The following is a 24348-nucleotide window of genomic DNA, read 5'->3' on the forward strand; positions in this document are numbered from 1 at the left end:
TTTCATGTGTCCACAGTTGACAGGTAACCCTATTGGAGCCGCCAATAGTAACCGGTGGCTTCTCAGCTTCAGTGTGTTGATGAGCACAGCCATTGTTACCACAGCTGCTGGTGGGGACCTGGAGTTGGTATACGCCGAGCTGTGAGAGGACAGAGATGGAGAACGGACATTTAACTATTTAACAGGAGATACGTTATGACTAATAGACGACTACTGTTTAAATGATGTCTTTGCAGCTCTTATGGCACACATTACACAACTTTTCTTCATGCCAACAAGACTGAGGTGCCCACATAGTTGACACATACAACTGATTATGATGCATATTTTACTATTCCTATTTTCACATATCTCCTTGGCTTTATTTGGGCTTTCTGTAGAGCAAGTATGTAAGAAGTACCTGAGCTAACTTAAATTTAGACGATATGAGGAAAAATGCCGCTTCCCAAAGTTTCCTACAAGTACCCAGTTTATATTTAGAGAACTGAAGGCTCTTTATCCTGACAACTATTCCCTGGTGGATCTCTGTCCTGTCACAGTAGCAAAGAACGTGTATCAGTATTATCAAAGCCACTTCCCTAACCAATTTTTAAAGCTATCTAGCAGATGGACTTAAGTGCCAGTAACCTCTGTCTGCTGTGTACAAAATGTTATATGATTAACCACACAGCAGATACTGCACTACAACAGTAGCAGCAGTTCAGGTTCAGTTTGGTTCAACGCCCTTTTGACCTATGAAACAGCAGAAAATGAAACATTTCAACACGCTTTTGTTAGCGTAAGCTACTCTGCTGTTTTTCATCATTTCACAGGTGAAATAAAATCATAGTACATTTACTTTGCTTCCTGTAGGAGTGATCATGTCCAGTCTGACTGAGACCATGTATTACTTATAAGGAAAGCCAACTTTGAGATTCCTAATCAGTCAGCTTTAGAAAAAAACTGTGTGAACCGGTTGGTGGGGAGATAATCTCACTCTTCTATATAAAGAGTCACCAGGCAGCAACTTCCAGATCTTCATTTGTGAACTCCCCCATCATCATTTCTTCACTCTTCAGCAGCTATGGCTTCACTTCGCGCCCTTCTGGGAGTGGTACTGTGCTCCCTCATGGTTTCTGCTTCTGAAATCCTACCTCAGGCGGACTTTGATTTACAGGGGGTGAGAGTCATCCATAATATTTTTTATTTTACCGCCCATCTGTTTTCATACAAATATCTCCGTCTTATGGAAAAGGGGTGCTGGAGCTTATCCAACAAGGATAGGCAGGGCACCCCCCAGACAGTTTAGCAGTCTTTACAGGAGGCTGACCTTTGCAAAATTTACTTCTATAATGACTTCACCATTTAAGTTACTTGGTTATTTTTCACCCTGGATTTTGCGTGATAATATTTATTTTGTCCATTGCTTTAAAAACAAACAAACAAAAAAACTATATAAATATAAAACAGAGTGTGAACAACAAAACATAAGCATTGCAAACTTTGATGTAAAATTCTGCAAATGTTTTCTCAAGATGTAGCATGAATAAAACTAATATACCTCAGTGTATTACAAAACGCACACACACACACACACACACACACACACACACACACACACACACACACACACACACACACACACACACAAAGTGTTACAATAAACAGCTCTTGTGCTTCTGTATAATTCTCAATTCTTTCCATTTGTGTGTCCACAGATTGCAGGTAAGTGGTACTTGACTGGAGTTTGCTCTAACTCCAAGTGGTTCGTCTGTCGCAAAGCCAGTATGAAGTCTGGCACGGCCACGGTTGAGCCAACTGAAGATGGGGGTTTTAAGGCGGCTTTCTCATTTCCTATGTGAGTGCGAGAGGACAGACAAAGCAAATACCATTTGGATAGCATTAAAATATTTACACTGATGATTAATGTTATGTCTTTGCACCTGTAGCGATAAGTGTTGGAAAATAGACATGGTGGCATCCAAGACTGACGTGCCTGGAAAATTCACATACAGCATTCCCTGTGAGTACGCCCACAAAGACAGGAAACATTTTAACCACCACGGTTAATGCTCCATCATCATCATCATTGAGTATTACTTTTTTTCCACATCTTTTCTTCTGCTGTTTCCCTTTTTGTCAGTCACGGGGTATGCGACTGAAATGCGTGTGGTCGATGGGAAGTCTGACGAGTACTCCTTGAATCATTACATCAACACCGGACGGAATGAAACCTTTGTTGAAAACAACTTATATGGTAAAGTTGCATTTAGCTGTGTTCAGTAAACTGTTAAGTAAAGTTGCAGCCACTGCAGCAGATTTACATCACGTGGTTTCACAGGACGTAGTCTGGACCTCAGCGCTGAGGTGAAGGAGAAGTTCAACCAGCTCTGCTTGCAGTCCGGCATCCTTCCTGAAAATATTGTTCATCTTCCTAAAACCGGTACTTTTACATTGGTGGTGAAGTTCTATATAAAAATAGCCTGAAATACAACTTGATGTGCACTGATTACCGTACACTTTCCATTTTTCCTTCTACAGAGGAGTGTCCGCAGGAGTGTTTTGCCTGACTGATCTGCTGCAAGATCGTCTCACCGACACTGCATAAAGATCTTACACCATCTCTTATGGAAATGTGACTGAGCAACATCTTGAGCAGTTTTTAACAATAAAAATGCAAAAATCTAGAATGTTTTTCTTCATTATTCATCCTTTATATGAAATAAACTGAAGAACATCCATAACAACACAACCAAAATTTCCCCCATTCACACGATTCTATCTCCACAACTGTGATCACCATTTTCGTTGTGAATTTGTAATAGTTTTAATGTTTTCTAGTATTGGACTGTTGAAAGATTAATAAATAATCATCAGATAGACCCATTATAAAAATAGTATTTGCTTCCATCTGATAGAGTTACCCTCAGCTCAAATAGCTGTGACATTAAAATGCTGTTTACATTCTAAGTGCCTCGTTCATGAACAGTGAATTTCACACACAAAACATTCATACTTTCATACCTGAATTTGTCCGTACAAGTGTAGGATTGTCTCAGAAATGATCAAACATTTGACTGTTAGATGGTTTTCCCTCCATAAGCCTGGTTACGCTGGAGGTTTCTTCCTGTTAAAGGGAGTTTTTCCTTCCCACTCTTGCCAAAGTGCTTGCTCATAGGGGGTCATATGATAGTTGGAGTTTTCTCTGTTTTCCCAGTATTGTTGTGCAGTCTTTACCTTACAATATAAAGCACCTTGAGGCAGCTGCTGTTTTGACTTGGTGCTATATAAATAACATTGAATTGAAATGATTTTTTTTCTTTTTTCTTTATTTGCTAGTTTAATTGAATAATATAAATAAATAAAATAAATAAATATATATATAGTATATACAAGACTGTATATGAACAAGTGAGAATACAAACAAGTGGGGATACGGTTGGAGCACAGTGATTTAGTCCTTAGAATATTATATACACTGTAAAAAAAAAAAAAACCTGCTGTTTTTACAGGAAAACGCTGGCAGCTGGGGTTACCAGGGACTTCCTGCAAAAAATGCTGCAGCACAGTAGATCGCTTTACAGATGCAATATGTAAATTGATTTACAGTGATTTAGTCCTTAGAATGTTGCACAGTTAAATGGAAAATATTTCACAGTTGAATGTTGTGTTTTCACAGTGATTTATCCCCCGATTGTATTTATTAATACAACAGCCCTGGCGTATGAGCTGTTTCTCAGTCTGTTTGTTTTGGCTTTAATGGTCCTGAACCACCTTCCTGATGGTAACAGCTGTGACAGGTGATGGGTGGGATGTGTCCTTCAGGATGCTGCAGGCTTTCCTGTGGCAGCAGGACCCCTACAGCACCTCCAGGGAGAGAAGAGCACAGCCAATGATCCTCTGTGCTGAAGATGTTTTTAAGACTACAGGCCTGTCTCAGGTTATCCTTCATATCATATATAATCTTCATCCATGAACAAAGTCTTCTTATTTTGCGGGTGTGAAGGTGGTTTATTGAATAAATGGCAAACGAAGACAAACTAAACTATACTGGAAAACAACTGAACTACAGCGCAGAAACCAGAACACGAACATGAAGGATGGGCGAGCAGAGGCAGACGATGGTAGACAGCAGGGAAACACACAGATGAAGCAGGGTTGAAACACAGACGGACCAGCAACTACAATGACAGAGGACACGACTTAAATACACAGAGAAACACAGGGGAATTACACACAGGTGGTGGACACAGCTGGGAATAATCAACAAGACAAGACAGAGGTAAAACTGAACACACTCACATGAGACGCAGACCTTCACAATAAAACAGGAACAAGAAACCATCACACTAAGACGCAGACTCGACAGAGAGAGAGACAGAAAATGACACCTGGAACTAAACTAAACCTTCAAAAACATGACAACTCAAAATACTGGGTCAAACTGACCCAGAACCGTGACATTATGTTCCACTAAAAGTATTTAATATCCATATCACATAATTATGGATTAATAGATTTAAGATATTAAAAACACACCGTATTTTAAAGAAAATACACTAAGAAACAGATTATATGCTTCTCGTGTTCCTTCTTCCTGATATTGCTGTCATTCGGAACCTCTACATCAATCACTACGGCCGTCTTCTCATGTTTGTCTACCACCACCATTTTGTCCGTCTGTATCTGGAAGTCCCACAGGATCTTAGCTCGGTCATTCTCCACCACCCTTGGGGGCATCTCCCATTTTGACCTCGGGACTTCCAGGTTATACTCGGCACAGATGTTCCTGTACACTATGCCGGCCACTTGGTTATGGCGTTCCATGTATGCCTTGCCTGCTAGCATCTTGCACCCTGCTGTTATGTGCTGGATTGTCTCTGGGGCATCTTTACACAGCCTGCACCTGGGGTCTTGCCTGGTATGATAGACCCCAGCCTCTATGGATCTTGTACTCAGAGCTTGTTCTTGTGCTGCCATGATTAGTGCCTCTGTGCTGTCTTTCAGTCCAGCTTTGTCCAGCCACTGGTAGGATTTCTGGATATCAGCCACCTCCTCTATCTGCCGGTGGTACATACCGTGCAGGGGCCTGTCCTTCCATGATGGTTCCTCGTCTCCCTCCTCTGTCTTGGGTTTCTGCTGCCTGAGGTATTCACTGAGCACTCGGTCAGTTGGGGCCATCTTCCCAATGTATTCTTGGATGTTCGTTGTCTCATCCTGGACTGTGGTGCTGACACACACCAGTCCCCGGCCCCCTTCCTTCCGCTTAGCATACAGCCTCAGGGTGCTGGACTTGGGGTGAAACTCTCCATGCATGGTAAGGAGCTTTCTTGTCTTTATGTCAGTGGCTTCTATCTCCTCCTTTGGCCATCCTATTACCCCATTCCACAGGCCACAATCCGGTTGTTCAGTCTGATGTCACTAGCCGTGTCTGGGTCTAAACTCCGCTGCAGGTCCATATATCAAACGATCACGATGGCATTACTGAGAGTTGAAAAACTGTCTAAAGTCTTTCATCTTTAATAAAATGATCAGCGTTCTGCTCTACCAGGTGTAACAATTGAGTTTAACATCCAGGCATCCATGAAAACGGAATTTATGACATTTAACGGAGTTAGAAGTTAGCAGGGAGTTAGCTCGCTAGCTTCTATCTAAATACAATATAGCATGTCCTGACTGTTTTGGAAACAAATTCAAACGTACAGCTCCGTTATCACTTCCAGCATAAATGAAGACAGAAAACTAAACAGCAGTGACGTTTGTAGGGTTACTGAAGTTTGGCTAGCTGGTATATAACGATGTGTGCTCCGCTAGCGACACAGCTATGTTAGCATAATATAAACAAGCTAACTTTTTTTTCCACTCGAAAAAAGTTAATGTGAGTGTTCTCGGTGGTCAGGAACAAATGTAATCGCATGGCAGGATGCTGTAAAAGGACCAAACTTCAGCCAGGAGAACAACTGAGATAATCCATCCACAATACGAGGGTTAGTCATTCATATACTGCTGCATGGGCTGGGCTGTAGTTACATCCTAAGGTTTTAAAAACTGAGCTTAAATAAATGATTAGCGGTAATAAAAGCCGAGGGAGGTCAACAGTGATCGCTGACTGTTTTAGGAGCTTTTTGAGATCAAATAGAAGAAAATACATAACATTAAGCATGTTAACAACACAAAAGCTATATTAAACGCAGACTACTTTAGACCCGGAAGTAGGATTCGTCGCGTCATCACTGAACAATGCGACGATGTGTTGCACTGCATGAGGCAAATGGTGGTCACACCAGATACTGACCGGTTCTGGGTCCCCAGACCCCCAATAGCGCAAAAAACTGCACATTCCAGGGTGGCCTTTTGTTGTGGGCAGTCTGAGGTACACCTGTGCACTACTCATGATGTCAGATCAGCATCCTGATGTGGCACACCTGTGAGGTGGGATGGATTATCTCAATATAGCAGATGTGCCCACTACCACACATTTGGACTGATTTGTGACCACTGTTTGGGAGGGATGGTTATATTGTGTATCTGGAATGAATTTTAGGTCTCTACGTCCATCCCATGGGGAATGGGAGCAGTAACAAAGGTGTTGCGTTTATATTTTTGTTGAGTGTACCTACAGCTACTATCTATAACATGAACACATAATGCAATTAGCAATGTCATATCGAACAAAATGTAATGATGATGGTGACACATGTTAGACAACAGAAAATAACACAGTGTTGCAGAAAACACAGATAAGCTTAACTTTATTTTACAACAAACATTTTAAAATATGGATTTTGAATAGAGATTCAGGGCAACCTGTAATGTTTTGAGACAGAGACTGTAAAGTTCTGCAGGCCACTTTAAATCCTGCCTGTGTTCGTGCAAATGATTCACACTGAAAGTATCTTAGTTTAGTATTATGTGAGCCACAAAGCAGCCTAATAGCTTAAAAAACAGTAAAAGTAAGTGAAAGTGTAATTCAGACTAAAGTCCAGCTGCAGATAAGGAATACCATTAAGTCAACAGTGTCTGAGTGTGTACTTCCCCGGTTAAAGTCCCTGTTTTCTTTCACCGTATGTTTCTTTGGGTTTTTTTTTAGATTTGCAGTCTGTGGTTGGGTAGATTTAAGATGAGTCATTGTTTTTCTATCCATGGTAGCTACCACTACTGAGGCTCAGGAAAAATGAAGAGGATAATTAAGAGGAACCATCAGTTCTGTCTCATCTAACTACACAGTATTATAATCATGCACTTATGTCTCAAACTAAGACAAAATGAGACAAAATTAGTTATGTGAGTCTTTAGATTATCAGTAAATTCTGGTGATAATTTGACACTCAGTGGAGCCATTTTTGGTTTGTGATGAGTGTTTTGTGATGGTCAGCTTCTGTTTTGTGAAATGCTTTTTCTAATTTAGAAGATCATGCAGAAATGTGCGCGTCCTTATCTGAGAGTGTCGCAAACTCGAGGTGAGAAGATAAACCTCGGATGGCCTGCGCGTTACCTATGTGCATCTCTCTTTTCAATGGCATCAAGTGAACCCATAATAAGCATTTCTATGTCTTAGACATCATATCCATTTCTAATGAGAGATTATTTTTTAAATGAGGGAAACCTGGTCTAACAAAACGCTTACAACAGAGCTAAAGGTTCATCACATGTGAGACGGTGGGACTCTCTGATAAGAACTGAAACACTGTGTGTAAACAGCTGAGACAAAACTATATATAAACACTCATTTATTCCATTTTAGTTTACAATGATTTTTAAAGTAATGTGGAATGATTCATGTTCATGAGCTGTTACAACCACAACCATTTATTTGTCTGTATATGGTTGGACTACAAGGCTTGTGTTGAGGGTCTTGGAATAAAAAGTGGAATAACATCAGCACAGCAAAACAAATAATGTTATTGTCTGCAGCTAAAATATATAGTGAACATGGTTTTATAATAATGCGCAAACACAACCTCACTCTGCAATATACGAGAAGCCAACAGCTGTCTTCATCCACGACCTCCGCCTTTACTCATCATCATTCACTTAATTGCTTAGGTTGGTTTAAATCAAACTCAGTTACAGGTTCAACTCCATTACATAAAAGTATGTTGACTTTGGATTTGGTGTGCAGTGCCACCTTAACAAAATGAGGAAACTAAGAGATTACAAAAAAAAAAGAAGTGCAAGAGTTAACGAGCTACTGCAGATTAACAGTTTCTGAAAGTCACGTGTTAAGAAATAGGACGATTAGATGAGCTGAGGGATCCATCTACTGCTCAATGAAGCCTCATCAGAAACAGTCTCAATGGAAGGATGGCTCTATTCTTAAGGAAGGGAAACAGGGAGAAAGACTGGCGTATGTCACATTACACAGGAACTGGATGGAAAATCAGTTGCAAATATTCATCAGCATGTGCAAACATATTATAGGTATGGAATTCAGGAAAGTACCATCAGAAGTTGATCCACTATGCAAATGTCTGATTGGCAGTGGCTTCATTTTTCACTATGACAACAAACTGCTAATGCAGTATGAAGCATCACAGGACTTCAGTCATGGATTAGCCTCCCCAGACCTCAACATTACTGAAACATCTTAACAGAGAATGGAATAAAAGGGAACCAACATCCAAGAAAAGAACTGCTCCTGAATACTTCTTTACAGAAAATACAAAAAAGCTTGACTAAGAGACTTAAGGCTGTGCTGAATAATAAAGGTGGACTGACTTACAGAGTCCTTAGTATCATATAAGCTCAGTTTTTGTCTTATATACTGCATTTCCATTTATATAACAAAATATATAGAAACGAGGGGTGGTTTAAGACGTCTTTAGAGTTATATTCATTATCTTTAAACAAACAAAGAAAGCACCATCCATTCGTCTTCACTCTGTATGAAAAACAGGGGAAAGGTCAAATTAAATGTAAAAGTTTGAAATTCCTTTCAAAATAAATCTAATCATAAACAAAATAAAAATAGAAAATTGTTTAAACACAATTTTCCATAAAGCTATCAATAGGAAATGTTCCAGTAAACTTGCCTTATCTTGTCTTGTCTTGTGTTTCTGTTTAACTTCTGCTGTTTTCCTTTCATGTGTCCACAGTTGACAGGTAACCCTATTGGAGCCGCCAATAGTAACCGGTGGCTTCTCAGCTTCAGTGTGTTGATGAGCACAGCCATTGTTACCACAGCTGCTGGTGGGGACCTGGAGTTGGTATACGCCGAGCTGTGAGAGGACAGAGATGGAGAACGGACATTTAACTATTTAACAGGAGATACGTTATGACTAATAGACGACTACTGTTTAAATGATGTCTTTGCAGCTCTTATGGCACACATTACACAACTTTTCTTCATGCCAACAAGACTGAGGTGCCCACATAGTTGACACATACAACTGATTATGATGCATATTTTACTATTCCTATTTTCACATATCTCCTTGGCTTTATTTGGGCTTTCTGTAGAGCAAGTATGTAAGAAGTACCTGAGCTAACTTAAATTTAGACGATATGAGGAAAAATGCCGCTTCCCAAAGTTTCCTACAAGTACCCAGTTTATATTTAGAGAACTGAAGGCTCTTTATCCTGACAACTATTCCCTGGTGGATCTCTGTCCTGTCACAGTAGCAAAGAACGTGTATCAGTATTATCAAAGCCACTTCCCTAACCAATTTTTAAAGCTATCTAGCAGATGGACTTAAGTGCCAGTAACCTCTGTCTGCTGTGTACAAAATGTTATATGATTAACCACACAGCAGATACTGCACTACAACAGTAGCAGCAGTTCAGGTTCAGTTTGGTTCAACGCCCTTTTGACCTATGAAACAGCAGAAAATGAAACATTTCAACACGCTTTTGTTAGCGTAAGCTACTCTGCTGTTTTTCATCATTTCACAGGTGAAATAAAATCATAGTACATTTACTTTGCTTCCTGTAGGAGTGATCATGTCCAGTCTGACTGAGACCATGTATTACTTATAAGGAAAGCCAACTTTGAGATTCCTAATCAGTCAGCTTTAGAAAAAAACTGTGTGAACCGGTTGGTGGGGAGATAATCTCACTCTTCTATATAAAGAGTCACCAGGCAGCAACTTCCAGATCTTCATTTGTGAACTCCCCCATCATCATTTCTTCACTCTTCAGCAGCTATGGCTTCACTTCGCGCCCTTCTGGGAGTGGTACTGTGCTCCCTCATGGTTTCTGCTTCTGAAATCCTACCTCAGGCGGACTTTGATTTACAGGGGGTGAGAGTCATCCATAATATTTTTTATTTTACCGCCCATCTGTTTTCATACAAATATCTCCGTCTTATGGAAAAGGGGTGCTGGAGCTTATCCAACAAGGATAGGCAGGGCACCCCCCAGACAGTTTAGCAGTCTTTACAGGAGGCTGACCTTTGCAAAATTTACTTCTATAATGACTTCACCATTTAAGTTACTTGGTTATTTTTCACCCTGGATTTTGCGTGATAATATTTATTTTGTCCATTGCTTTAAAAACAAACAAACAAAAAAACTATATAAATATAAAACAGAGTGTGAACAACAAAACATAAGCATTGCAAACTTTGATGTAAAATTCTGCAAATGTTTTCTCAAGATGTAGCATGAATAAAACTAATATACCTCAGTGTATTACAAATGCGCGCACACACACACACACACACACACACACACACACACACACACACACACACACACACACACAAAGTGTTACAATAAACAGCTCTTGTGCTTCTGTATAATTCTCAATTCTTTCCATTTGTGTGTCCACAGATTGCAGGTAAGTGGTACTTGACTGGAGTTTGCTCTAACTCCAAGTGGTTCGTCTGTCGCAAAGCCAGTATGAAGTCTGGCACGGCCACGGTTGAGCCAACTGAAGATGGGGGTTTTAAGGCGGCTTTCTCATTTCCTATGTGAGTGCGAGAGGACAGACAAAGCAAATACCATTTGGATAGCATTAAAATATTTACACTGATGATTAATGTTATGTCTTTGCACCTGTAGCGATAAGTGTTGGAAAATAGACATGGTGGCATCCAAGACTGACGTGCCTGGAAAATTCACATACAGCATTCCCTGTGAGTACGCCCACAAAGACAGGAAACATTTTAACCACCACGGTTAATGCTCCATCATCATCATCATTGAGTATTACTTTTTTTCCACATCTTTTCTTCTGCTGTTTCCCTTTTTGTCAGTCACGGGGTATGCGACTGAAATGCGTGTGGTCGATGGGAAGTCTGACGAGTACTCCTTGAATCATTACATCAACACCGGACGGAATGAAACCTTTGTTGAAAACAACTTATATGGTAAAGTTGCATTTAGCTGTGTTCAGTAAACTGTTAAGTAAAGTTGCAGCCACTGCAGCAGATTTACATCACGTGGTTTCACAGGACGTAGTCTGGACCTCAGCGCTGAGGTGAAGGAGAAGTTCAACCAGCTCTGCTTGCAGTCCGGCATCCTTCCTGAAAATATTGTTCATCTTCCTAAAACCGGTACTTTTACATTGGTGGTGAAGTTCTATATAAAAATAGCCTGAAATACAACTTGATGTGCACTGATTACCGTACACTTTCCATTTTTCCTTCTACAGAGGAGTGTCCGCAGGAGTGTTTTGCCTGACTGATCTGCTGCAAGATCGTCTCACCGACACTGCATAAAGATCTTACACCATCTCTTATGGAAATGTGACTGAGCAACATCTTGAGCAGTTTTTAACAATAAAAATGCAAAAATCTAGAATGTTTTTCTTCATTATTCATCCTTTATATGAAATAAACTGAAGAACATCCATAACAACACAACCAAAATTTCCCCCATTCACACGATTCTATCTCCACAACTGTGATCACCATTTTCGTTGTGAATTTGTAATAGTTTTAATGTTTTCTAGTATTGGACTGTTGAAAGATTAATAAATAATCATCAGATAGACCCATTATAAAAATAGTATTTGCTTCCATCTGATAGAGTTACCCTCAGCTCAAATAGCTGTGACATTAAAATGCTGTTTACATTCTAAGTGCCTCGTTCATGAACAGTGAATTTCACACACAAAACATTCATACTTTCATACCTGAATTTGTCCGTACAAGTGTAGGATTGTCTCAGAAATGATCAAACATTTGACTGTTAGATGGTTTTCCCTCCATAAGCCTGGTTACGCTGGAGGTTTCTTCCTGTTAAAGGGAGTTTTTCCTTCCCACTCTTGCCAAAGTGCTTGCTCATAGGGGGTCATATGATAGTTGGAGTTTTCTCTGTTTTCCCAGTATTGTTGTGCAGTCTTTACCTTACAATATAAAGCACCTTGAGGCAGCTGCTGTTTTGACTTGGTGCTATATAAATAACATTGAATTGAAATGATTTTTTTTCTTTTTTCTTTATTTGCTAGTTTAATTGAATAATATAAATAAATAAAATAAATAAATATATATATAGTATATACAAGACTGTATATGAACAAGTGAGAATACAAACAAGTGGGGATACGGTTGGAGCACAGTGATTTAGTCCTTAGAATATTATATACACTGTAAAAAAAAAAAAAAACCTGCTGTTTTTACAGGAAAACGCTGGCAGCTGGGGTTACCAGGGACTTCCTGCAAAAAATGCTGCAGCACAGTAGATCGCTTTACAGATGCAATATGTAAATTGATTTACAGTGATTTAGTCCTTAGAATGTTGCACAGTTAAATGGAAAATATTTCACAGTTGAATGTTGTGTTTTCACAGTGATTTATCCCCCGATTGTATTTATTAATACAACAGCCCTGGCGTATGAGCTGTTTCTCAGTCTGTTTGTTTTGGCTTTAATGGTCCTGAACCACCTTCCTGATGGTAACAGCTGTGACAGGTGATGGGTGGGATGTGTCCTTCAGGATGCTGCAGGCTTTCCTGTGGCAGCAGGACCCCTACAGCACCTCCAGGGAGAGAAGAGCACAGCCAATGATCCTCTGTGCTGAAGATGTTTTTAAGACTACAGGCCTGTCTCAGGTTATCCTTCATATCATATATAATCTTCATCCATGAACAAAGTCTTCTTATTTTGCGGGTGTGAAGGTGGTTTATTGAATAAATGGCAAACGAAGACAAACTAAACTATACTGGAAAACAACTGAACTACAGCGCAGAAACCAGAACACGAACATGAAGGATGGGCGAGCAGAGGCAGACGATGGTAGACAGCAGGGAAACACACAGATGAAGCAGGGTTGAAACACAGACGGACCAGCAACTACAATGACAGAGGACACGACTTAAATACACAGAGAAACACAGGGGAATTACACACAGGTGGTGGACACAGCTGGGAATAATCAACAAGACAAGACAGAGGTAAAACTGAACACACTCACATGAGACGCAGACCTTCACAATAAAACAGGAACAAGAAACCATCACACTAAGACGCAGACTCGACAGAGAGAGAGACAGAAAATGACACCTGGAACTAAACTAAACCTTCAAAAACATGACAACTCAAAATACTGGGTCAAACTGACCCAGAACCGTGACATTATGTTCCACTAAAAGTATTTAATATCCATATCACATAATTATGGATTAATAGATTTAAGATATTAAAAACACACCGTATTTTAAAGAAAATACACTAAGAAACAGATTATATGCTTCTCGTGTTCCTTCTTCCTGATATTGCTGTCATTCGGAACCTCTACATCAATCACTACGGCCGTCTTCTCATGTTTGTCTACCACCACCATTTTGTCCGTCTGTATCTGGAAGTCCCACAGGATCTTAGCTCGGTCATTCTCCACCACCCTTGGGGGCATCTCCCATTTTGACCTCGGGACTTCCAGGTTATACTCGGCACAGATGTTCCTGTACACTATGCCGGCCACTTGGTTATGGCGTTCCATGTATGCCTTGCCTGCTAGCATCTTGCACCCTGCTGTTATGTGCTGGATTGTCTCTGGGGCATCTTTACACAGCCTGCACCTGGGGTCTTGCCTGGTATGATAGACCCCAGCCTCTATGGATCTTGTACTCAGAGCTTGTTCTTGTGCTGCCATGATTAGTGCCTCTGTGCTGTCTTTCAGTCCAGCTTTGTCCAGCCACTGGTAGGATTTCTGGATATCAGCCACCTCCTCTATCTGCCGGTGGTACATACCGTGCAGGGGCCTGTCCTTCCATGATGGTTCCTCGTCTCCCTCCTCTGTCTTGGGTTTCTGCTGCCTGAGGTATTCACTGAGCACTCGGTCAGTTGGGGCCATCTTCCCAATGTATTCTTGGATGTTCGTTGTCTCATCCTGGACTGTGGTGCTGACACACACCAGTCCCCGGCCCCCTTCCTTCCGCTTAGCATACAGCCTCAGGGTGCTGGACTTGGGGTGAAACTCTCCATGCATGGTAAGGAGCTTTCTTGTCTTTATGTCAGTGGCTTCTATCTCCTCCTTTGGCCATCCTATTACCCCATTCCACAGGCCACAATCCGGTTGTTCAGTCTGATGTCACTAGCCGTGTCTGGGTCTAAACTCCGCTGCAGGTCCATATATCAAACGATCACGATGGCATTACTGAGAGTTGAAAAACTGTCTAAAGTCTTTCATCTTTAATAAAATGATCAGCGTTCTGCTCTACCAGGTGTAACAATTGAGTTTAACATCCAGGCATCCATGAAAACGGAATTTATGACATTTAACGGAGTTAGAAGTTAGCAGGGAGTTAGCTCGCTAGCTTCTATCTAAATACAATATAGCATGTCCTGACTGTTTTGGAAACAAATTCAAACGTACAGCTCCGTTATCACTTCCAGCATAAATGAAGACAGAAAACTAAACAGCAGTGACGTTTGTAGGGTTACTGAAGTTTGGCTAGCTGGTATATAACGATGTGTGCTCCGCTAGCGACACAGCTATGTTAGCATAATATAAACAAGCTAACTTTTTTTTCCACTCGAAAAAAGTTAATGTGAGTGTTCTCGGTGGTCAGGAACAAATGTAATCGCATGGCAGGATGCTGTAAAAGGACCAAACTTCAGCCAGGAGAACAACTGAGATAATCCATCCACAATACGAGGGTTAGTCATTCATATACTGCTGCATGGGCTGGGCTGTAGTTACATCCTAAGGTTTTAAAAACTGAGCTTAAATAAATGATTAGCGGTAATAAAAGCCGAGGGAGGTCAACAGTGATCGCTGACTGTTTTAGGAGCTTTTTGAGATCAAATAGAAGAAAATACATAACATTAAGCATGTTAACAACACAAAAGCTATATTAAACGCAGACTACTTTAGACCCGGAAGTAGGATTCGTCGCGTCATCACTGAACAATGCGACGATGTGTTGCACTGCATGAGGCAAATGGTGGTCACACCAGATACTGACCGGTTCTGGGTCCCCAGACCCCCAATAGCGCAAAAAACTGCACATTCCAGGGTGGCCTTTTGTTGTGGGCAGTCTGAGGTACACCTGTGCACTACTCATGATGTCAGATCAGCATCCTGATGTGGCACACCTGTGAGGTGGGATGGATTATCTCAATATAGCAGATGTGCCCACTACCACACATTTGGACTGATTTGTGACCACTGTTTGGGAGGGATGGTTATATTGTGTATCTGGAATGAATTTTAGGTCTCTACGTCCATCCCATGGGGAATGGGAGCAGTAACAAAGGTGTTGCGTTTATATTTTTGTTGAGTGTACCTACAGCTACTATCTATAACATGAACACATAATGCAATTAGCAATGTCATATCGAACAAAATGTAATGATGATGGTGACACATGTTAGACAACAGAAAATAACACAGTGTTGCAGAAAACACAGATAAGCTTAACTTTATTTTACAACAAACATTTTAAAATATGGATTTTGAATAGAGATTCAGGGCAACCTGTAATGTTTTGAGACAGAGACTGTAAAGTTCTGCAGGCCACTTTAAATCCTGCCTGTGTTCGTGCAAATGATTCACACTGAAAGTATCTTAGTTTAGTATTATGTGAGCCACAAAGCAGCCTAATAGCTTAAAAAACAGTAAAAGTAAGTGAAAGTGTAATTCAGACTAAAGTCCAGCTGCAGATAAGGAATACCATTAAGTCAACAGTGTCTGAGTGTGTACTTCCCCGGTTAAAGTCCCTGTTTTCTTTCACCGTATGTTTCTTTGGGTTTTTTTTTAGATTTGCAGTCTGTGGTTGGGTAGATTTAAGATGAGTCATTGTTTTTCTATCCATGGTAGCTACCACTACTGAGGCTCAGGAAAAATGAAGAGGATAATTAAGAGGAACCATCAGTTCTGTCTCATCTAACTACACAGTATTATAATCATGCACTTATGTCTCAAACTAAGACAAAATGAGACAAAATTAGTTATGTGAGTCTTTAGATTATCAGTAAATTCTGGTGATAATTTGACACTCAGTGGAGCCATTTTTGGTTTGTGATGAGTGTTTTGTGATGGTCAGCTTCTGTTTTGTGAAATGCTTTTTCTAATTTAGAAGATCATGCAGAAATGTGCGCGTCCTTATCTGAGAGTGTCGCAAACTCGAGGTGAGAAGATAAACCTCGGATGGCCTGCGCGTTACCTATGTGCATCTCTCTTTTCAATGGCATCAAGTGAACCCATAATAAGCATTTCTATGTCTTAGACATCATATCCATTTCTAATGAGAGATTATTTTTTAAATGAGGGAAACCTGGTCTAACAAAACGCTTACAACAGAGCTAAAGGTTCATCACATGTGAGACGGTGGGACTCTCTGATAAGAACTGAAACACTGTGTGTAAACAGCTGAGACAAAACTATATATAAACACTCATTTATTCCATTTTAGTTTACAATGATTTTTAAAGTAATGTGGAATGATTCATGTTCATGAGCTGTTACAACCACAACCATTTATTTGTCTGTATATGGTTGGACTACAAGGCTTGTGTTGAGGGTCTTGGAATAAAAAGTGGAATAACATCAGCACAGCAAAACAAATAATGTTATTGTCTGCAGCTAAAATATATAGTGAACATGGTTTTATAATAATGCGCAAACACAACCTCACTCTGCAATATACGAGAAGCCAACAGCTGTCTTCATCCACGACCTCCGCCTTTACTCATCATCATTCACTTAATTGCTTAGGTTGGTTTAAATCAAACTCAGTTACAGGTTCAACTCCATTACATAAAAGTATGTTGACTTTGGATTTGGTGTGCAGTGCCACCTTAACAAAATGAGGAAACTAAGAGATTACAAAAAAAAAAGAAGTGCAAGAGTTAACGAGCTACTGCAGATTAACAGTTTCTGAAAGTCACGTGTTAAGAAATAGGACGATTAGATGAGCTGAGGGATCCATCTACTGCTCAATGAAGCCTCATCAGAAACAGTCTCAATGGAAGGATGGCTCTATTCTTAAGGAAGGGAAACAGGGAGAAAGACTGGCGTATGTCACATTACACAGGAACTGGATGGAAAATCAGTTGCAAATATTCATCAGCATGTGCAAACATATTATAGGTATGGAATTCAGGAAAGTACCATCAGAAGTTGATCCACTATGCAAATGTCTGATTGGCAGTGGCTTCATTTTTCACTATGACAACAAACTGCTAATGCAGTATGAAGCATCACAGGACTTCAGTCATGGATTAGCCTCCCCAGACCTCAACATTACTGAAACATCTTAACAGAGAATGGAATAAAAGGGAACCAACATCCAAGAAAAGAACTGCTCCTGAATACTTCTTTACAGAAAATACAAAAAAGCTTGACTAAGAGACTTAAGGCTGTGCTGAATAATAAAGGTGGACTGACTTACAGAGTCCTTAGTATCATATAAGCTCAGTTTTTGTCTTATATACTGCATTTCCATTTATATAACAAAATATATAGAAACGAGGGGTGGTTTAAGACGTCTTTAGAGTTATATTCATTATCTTTAAACAAACAAAGAAAGCACCATCCATTCGTCTTCACTCTGTATGAAAAACAGGGGAAAGGTCAAATTAAATGTAAAAGTTTGAAATTCCTTTCAAAATAAATCTAATCATAAACAAAATAAAAATAGAAAATTGTTTAAACACAATTTTCCATAAAGCTATCAATAGGAAATGTTCCAGTAAACTTGCCTTATCTTGTCTTGTCTTGTGTTTCTGTTTAACTTCTGCTGTTTTCCTTTCATGTGTCCACAGTTGACAGGTAACCCTATTGGAGCCGCCAATAGTAACCGGTGGCTTCTCAGCTTCAGTGTGTTGATGAGCACAGCCATTGTTACCACAGCTGCTGGTGGGGACCTGGAGTTGGTATACGCCGAGCTGTGAGAGGACAGAGATGGAGAACGGACATTTAACTATTTAACAGGAGATACGTTATGACTAATAGACGACTACTGTTTAAATGATGTCTTTGCAGCTCTTATGGCACACATTACACAACTTTTCTTCATGCCAACAAGACTGAGGTGCCCACATAGTTGACACATACAACTGATTATGATGCATATTTTACTATTCCTATTTTCACATATCTCCTTGGCTTTATTTGGGCTTTCTGTAGAGCAAGTATGTAAGAAGTACCTGAGCTAACTTAAATTTAGACGATATGAGGAAAAATGCCGCTTCCCAAAGTTTCCTACAAGTACCCAGTTTATATTTAGAGAACTGAAGGCTCTTTATCCTGACAACTATTCCCTGGTGGATCTCTGTCCTGTCACAGTAGCAAAGAACGTGTATCAGTATTATCAAAGCCACTTCCCTAACCAATTTTTAAAGCTATCTAGCAGATGGACTTAAGTGCCAGTAACCTCTGTCTGCTGTGTACAAAATGTTATATGATTAACCACACAGCAGATACTGCACTACAACAGTAGCAGCAGTTCAGGTTCAGTTTGGTTCAACGCCCTTTTGACCTATGAAACAGCAGAAAATGAAACATTTCAACACGCTTTTGTTAGCGTAAGCTACTCTGCTGTTTTTCATCATTTCACAGGTGAAATAAAATCATAGTACATTTACTTTGCTTCCTGTAGGAGTGATCATGTCCAGTCTGACTGAGACCATGTATTACTTATAAGGAAAGCCAACTTTGAGATTCCTAATCAGTCAGCTTTAGAAAAAAACTGTGTGAACCGGTTGGTGGGGAGATAATCTCACTCTTCTATATAAAGAGTCACCAGGCAGCAACTTCCAGATCTTCATTTGTGAACTCCCCCATCATCATTTCTTCACTTTTCAGCAGCTATGGCTTCACTTCGCGCCCTTCTGGGAGTGGTACTGTGCTCCCTCATGGTTTCTGCTTCTGAAATCCTACCTCAGGCGGACTTTGATTTACAGGGGGTGAGAGTCATCCATAATATTTTTTATTTTACCGCCCATCTGTTTTCATACAAATATCTCCGTCTTATGGAAAAGGGGTGCTGGAGCTTATCCAACAAGGATAGGCAGGGCACCCCCCAGACAGTTTAGCAGTCTTTACAGGAGGCTGACCTTTGCAAAATTTACTTCTATAATGACTTCACCATTTAAGTTACTTGGTTATTTTTCACCCTGGATTTTGCGTGATAATATTTATTTTGTCCATTGCTTTAAAAACAAACAAACAAAAAAACTATATAAATATAAAACAGAGTGTGAACAACAAAACATAAGCATTGCAAACTTTGATGTAAAATTCTGCAAATGTTTTCTCAAGATGTAGCATGAATAAAACTAATATACCTCAGTGTATTACAAATGCGCGCACACACACACACACACACACACACACACACACACACACACACACACACACACACACACAAAGTGTTACAATAAACAGCTCTTGTGCTTCTGTATAATTCTCAATTCTTTCCATTTGTGTGTCCACAGATTGCAGGTAAGTGGTACTTGACTGGAGTTTGCTCTAACTCCAAGTGGTTCGTCTGTCGCAAAGCCAGTATGAAGTCTGGCACGGCCACGGTTGAGCCAACTGAAGATGGGGGTTTTAAGGCGGCTTTCTCATTTCCTATGTGAGTGCGAGAGGACAGACAAAGCAAATACCATTTGGATAGCATTAAAATATTTACACTGATGATTAATGTTATGTCTTTGCACCTGTAGCGATAAGTGTTGGAAAATAGACATGGTGGCATCCAAGACTGACGTGCCTGGAAAATTCACATACAGCATTCCCTGTGAGTACGCCCACAAAGACAGGAAACATTTTAACCACCACGGTTAATGCTCCATCATCATCATCATTGAGTATTACTTTTTTTCCACATCTTTTCTTCTGCTGTTTCCCTTTTTGTCAGTCACGGGGTATGCGACTGAAATGCGTGTGGTCGATGGGAAGTCTGACGAGTACTCCTTGAATCATTACATCAACACCGGACGGAATGAAACCTTTGTTGAAAACAACTTATATGGTAAAGTTGCATTTAGCTGTGTTCAGTAAACTGTTAAGTAAAGTTGCAGCCACTGCAGCAGATTTACATCACGTGGTTTCACAGGACGTAGTCTGGACCTCAGCGCTGAGGTGAAGGAGAAGTTCAACCAGCTCTGCTTGCAGTCCGGCATCCTTCCTGAAAATATTGTTCATCTTCCTAAAACCGGTACTTTTACATTGGTGGTGAAGTTCTATATAAAAATAGCCTGAAATACAACTTGATGTGCACTGATTACCGTACACTTTCCATTTTTCCTTCTACAGAGGAGTGTCCGCAGGAGTGTTTTGCCTGACTGATCTGCTGCAAGATCGTCTCACCGACACTGCATAAAGATCTTACACCATCTCTTATGGAAATGTGACTGAGCAACATCTTGAGCAGTTTTTAACAATAAAAATGCAAAAATCTAGAATGTTTTTCTTCATTATTCATCCTTTATATGAAATAAACTGAAGAACATCCATAACAACACAACCAAAATTTCCCCCATTCACACGATTCTATCTCCACAACTGTGATCACCATTTTCGTTGTGAATTTGTAATAGTTTTAATGTTTTCTAGTATTGGACTGTTGAAAGATTAATAAATAATCATCAGATAGACCCATTATAAAAATAGTATTTGCTTCCATCTGATAGAGTTACCCTCAGCTCAAATAGCTGTGACATTAAAATGCTGTTTACATTCTAAGTGCCTCGTTCATGAACAGTGAATTTCACACACAAAACATTCATACTTTCATACCTGAATTTGTCCGTACAAGTGTAGGATTGTCTCAGAAATGATCAAACATTTGACTGTTAGATGGTTTTCCCTCCATAAGCCTGGTTACGCTGGAGGTTTCTTCCTGTTAAAGGGAGTTTTTCCTTCCCACTCTTGCCAAAGTGCTTGCTCATAGGGGGTCATATGATAGTTGGAGTTTTCTCTGTTTTCCCAGTATTGTTGTGCAGTCTTTACCTTACAATATAAAGCACCTTGAGGCAGCTGCTGTTTTGACTTGGTGCTATATAAATAACATTGAATTGAAATGATTTTTTTTCTTTTTTCTTTATTTGCTAGTTTAATTGAATAATATAAATAAATAAAATAAATAAATATATATATAGTATATACAAGACTGTATATGAACAAGTGAGAATACAAACAAGTGGGGATACGGTTGGAGCACAGTGATTTAGTCCTTAGAATATTATATACACTGTAAAAAAAAAAAAAAACCTGCTGTTTTTACAGGAAAACGCTGGCAGCTGGGGTTACCAGGGACTTCCTGCAAAAAATGCTGCAGCACAGTAGATCGCTTTACAGATGCAATATGTAAATTGATTTACAGTGATTTAGTCCTTAGAATGTTGCACAGTTAAATGGAAAATATTTCACAGTTGAATGTTGTGTTTTCACAGTGATTTATCCCCCGATTGTATTTATTAATACAACAGCCCTGGCGTATGAGCTGTTTCTCAGTCTGTTTGTTTTGGCTTTAATGGTCCTGAACCACCTTCCTGATGGTAACAGCTGTGACAGGTGATGGGTGGGATGTGTCCTTCAGGATGCTGCAGGCTTTCCTGTGGCAGCAGGACCCCTACAGCACCTCCAGGGAGAGAAGAGCACAGCCAATGATCCTCTGTGCTGAAGATGTTTTTAAGACTACAGGCCTGTCTCAGGTTATCCTTCATATCATATATAATCTTCATCCATGAACAAAGTCTTCTTATTTTGCGGGTGTGAAGGTGGTTTATTGAATAAATGGCAAACGAAGACAAACTAAACTATACTGGAAAACAACTGAACTACAGCGCAGAAACCAGAACACGAACATGAAGGATGGGCGAGCAGAGGCAGACGATGGTAGACAGCAGGGAAACACACAGATGAAGCAGGGTTGAAACACAGACGGACCAGCAACTACAATGACAGAGGACACGACTTAAATACACAGAGAAACACAGGGGAATTACACACAGGTGGTGGACACAGCTGGGAATAATCAACAAGACAAGACAGAGGTAAAACTGAACACACTCACATGAGACGCAGACCTTCACAATAAAACAGGAACAAGAAACCATCACACTAAGACGCAGACTCGACAGAGAGAGAGACAGAAAATGACACCTGGAACTAAACTAAACCTTCAAAAACATGACAACTCAAAATACTGGGTCAAACTGACCCAGAACCGTGACATTATGTTCCACTAAAAGTATTTAATATCCATATCACATAATTATGGATTAATAGATTTAAGATATTAAAAACACACCGTATTTTAAAGAAAATACACTAAGAAACAGATTATATGCTTCTCGTGTTCCTTCTTCCTGATATTGCTGTCATTCGGAACCTCTACATCAATCACTACGGCCGTCTTCTCATGTTTGTCTACCACCACCATTTTGTCCGTCTGTATCTGGAAGTCCCACAGGATCTTAGCTCGGTCATTCTCCACCACCCTTGGGGGCATCTCCCATTTTGACCTCGGGACTTCCAGGTTATACTCGGCACAGATGTTCCTGTACACTATGCCGGCCACTTGGTTATGGCGTTCCATGTATGCCTTGCCTGCTAGCATCTTGCACCCTGCTGTTATGTGCTGGATTGTCTCTGGGGCATCTTTACACAGCCTGCACCTGGGGTCTTGCCTGGTATGATAGACCCCAGCCTCTATGGATCTTGTACTCAGAGCTTGTTCTTGTGCTGCCATGATTAGTGCCTCTGTGCTGTCTTTCAGTCCAGCTTTGTCCAGCCACTGGTAGGATTTCTGGATATCAGCCACCTCCTCTATCTGCCGGTGGTACATACCGTGCAGGGGCCTGTCCTTCCATGATGGTTCCTCGTCTCCCTCCTCTGTCTTGGGTTTCTGCTGCCTGAGGTATTCACTGAGCACTCGGTCAGTTGGGGCCATCTTCCCAATGTATTCTTGGATGTTCGTTGTCTCATCCTGGACTGTGGTGCTGACACACACCAGTCCCCGGCCCCCTTCCTTCCGCTTAGCATACAGCCTCAGGGTGCTGGACTTGGGGTGAAACTCTCCATGCATGGTAAGGAGCTTTCTTGTCTTTATGTCAGTGGCTTCTATCTCCTCCTTTGGCCATCCTATTACCCCATTCCACAGGCCACAATCCGGTTGTTCAGTCTGATGTCACTAGCCGTGTCTGGGTCTAAACTCCGCTGCAGGTCCATATATCAAACGATCACGATGGCATTACTGAGAGTTGAAAAACTGTCTAAAGTCTTTCATCTTTAATAAAATGATCAGCGTTCTGCTCTACCAGGTGTAACAATTGAGTTTAACATCCAGGCATCCATGAAAACGGAATTTATGACATTTAACGGAGTTAGAAGTTAGCAGGGAGTTAGCTCGCTAGCTTCTATCTAAATACAATATAGCATGTCCTGACTGTTTTGGAAACAAATTCAAACGTACAGCTCCGTTATCACTTCCAGCATAAATGAAGACAGAAAACTAAACAGCAGTGACGTTTGTAGGGTTACTGAAGTTTGGCTAGCTGGTATATAACGATGTGTGCTCCGCTAGCGACACAGCTATGTTAGCATAATATAAACAAGCTAACTTTTTTTTCCACTCGAAAAAAGTTAATGTGAGTGTTCTCGGTGGTCAGGAACAAATGTAATCGCATGGCAGGATGCTGTAAAAGGACCAAACTTCAGCCAGGAGAACAACTGAGATAATCCATCCACAATACGAGGGTTAGTCATTCATATACTGCTGCATGGGCTGGGCTGTAGTTACATCCTAAGGTTTTAAAAACTGAGCTTAAATAAATGATTAGCGGTAATAAAAGCCGAGGGAGGTCAACAGTGATCGCTGACTGTTTTAGGAGCTTTTTGAGATCAAATAGAAGAAAATACATAACATTAAGCATGTTAACAACACAAAAGCTATATTAAACGCAGACTACTTTAGACCCGGAAGTAGGATTCGTCGCGTCATCACTGAACAATGCGACGATGTGTTGCACTGCATG

At 40.4% G+C, this 24348-nt stretch overlaps 3 protein-coding genes across 3 annotated transcripts; all 3 read left to right on the plus strand.

The window, feature by feature from the left end:
• The first annotated feature begins 878 nt into the window (after nt 1–878).
• On the plus strand, nt 879–2669 carry LOC146634197 (lipocalin-like). Its single transcript, XM_085350413.1, has 6 exons — nt 879–1159; nt 1698–1837; nt 1929–2002; nt 2123–2236; nt 2321–2422; nt 2521–2669. The coding sequence occupies exons 1-6, from the start codon at nt 1064–1066 to the stop codon at nt 2547–2549; spliced, it is 555 nt and encodes a 184-aa protein (XP_085206539.1). The 5' UTR covers nt 879–1063; the 3' UTR covers nt 2550–2669.
• A 7267-nt stretch (nt 2670–9936) lies between these two features.
• On the plus strand, nt 9937–11720 carry LOC146634198 (lipocalin-like). Its single transcript, XM_085350415.1, has 6 exons — nt 9937–10217; nt 10749–10888; nt 10980–11053; nt 11174–11287; nt 11372–11473; nt 11572–11720. Exons 1-6 carry the CDS (start codon nt 10122–10124, stop codon nt 11598–11600), a joined length of 555 nt encoding a protein of 184 aa, XP_085206541.1. The 5' UTR covers nt 9937–10121; the 3' UTR covers nt 11601–11720.
• Nucleotides 11721–19170: 7450 nt separating this feature from the next.
• On the plus strand, nt 19171–20772 carry LOC146634199 (lipocalin-like). The gene is made up of 6 exons (XM_085350416.1): nt 19171–19269; nt 19801–19940; nt 20032–20105; nt 20226–20339; nt 20424–20525; nt 20624–20772. The coding sequence occupies exons 1-6, from the start codon at nt 19174–19176 to the stop codon at nt 20650–20652; spliced, it is 555 nt and encodes a 184-aa protein (XP_085206542.1). The 5' UTR covers nt 19171–19173; the 3' UTR covers nt 20653–20772.
• Nucleotides 20773–24348: the final 3576 nt, after the last annotated feature.

Source organism: Diplotaxodon limnothrissa, linkage group LG3 (assembly GCF_057381915.1).
Source record: "Diplotaxodon limnothrissa isolate DT_005_m linkage group LG3, D_limnothrissa_male_GT1.1, whole genome shotgun sequence".
NCBI classification, from domain to species: domain Eukaryota; kingdom Metazoa; phylum Chordata; class Actinopteri; order Cichliformes; family Cichlidae; genus Diplotaxodon; species Diplotaxodon limnothrissa.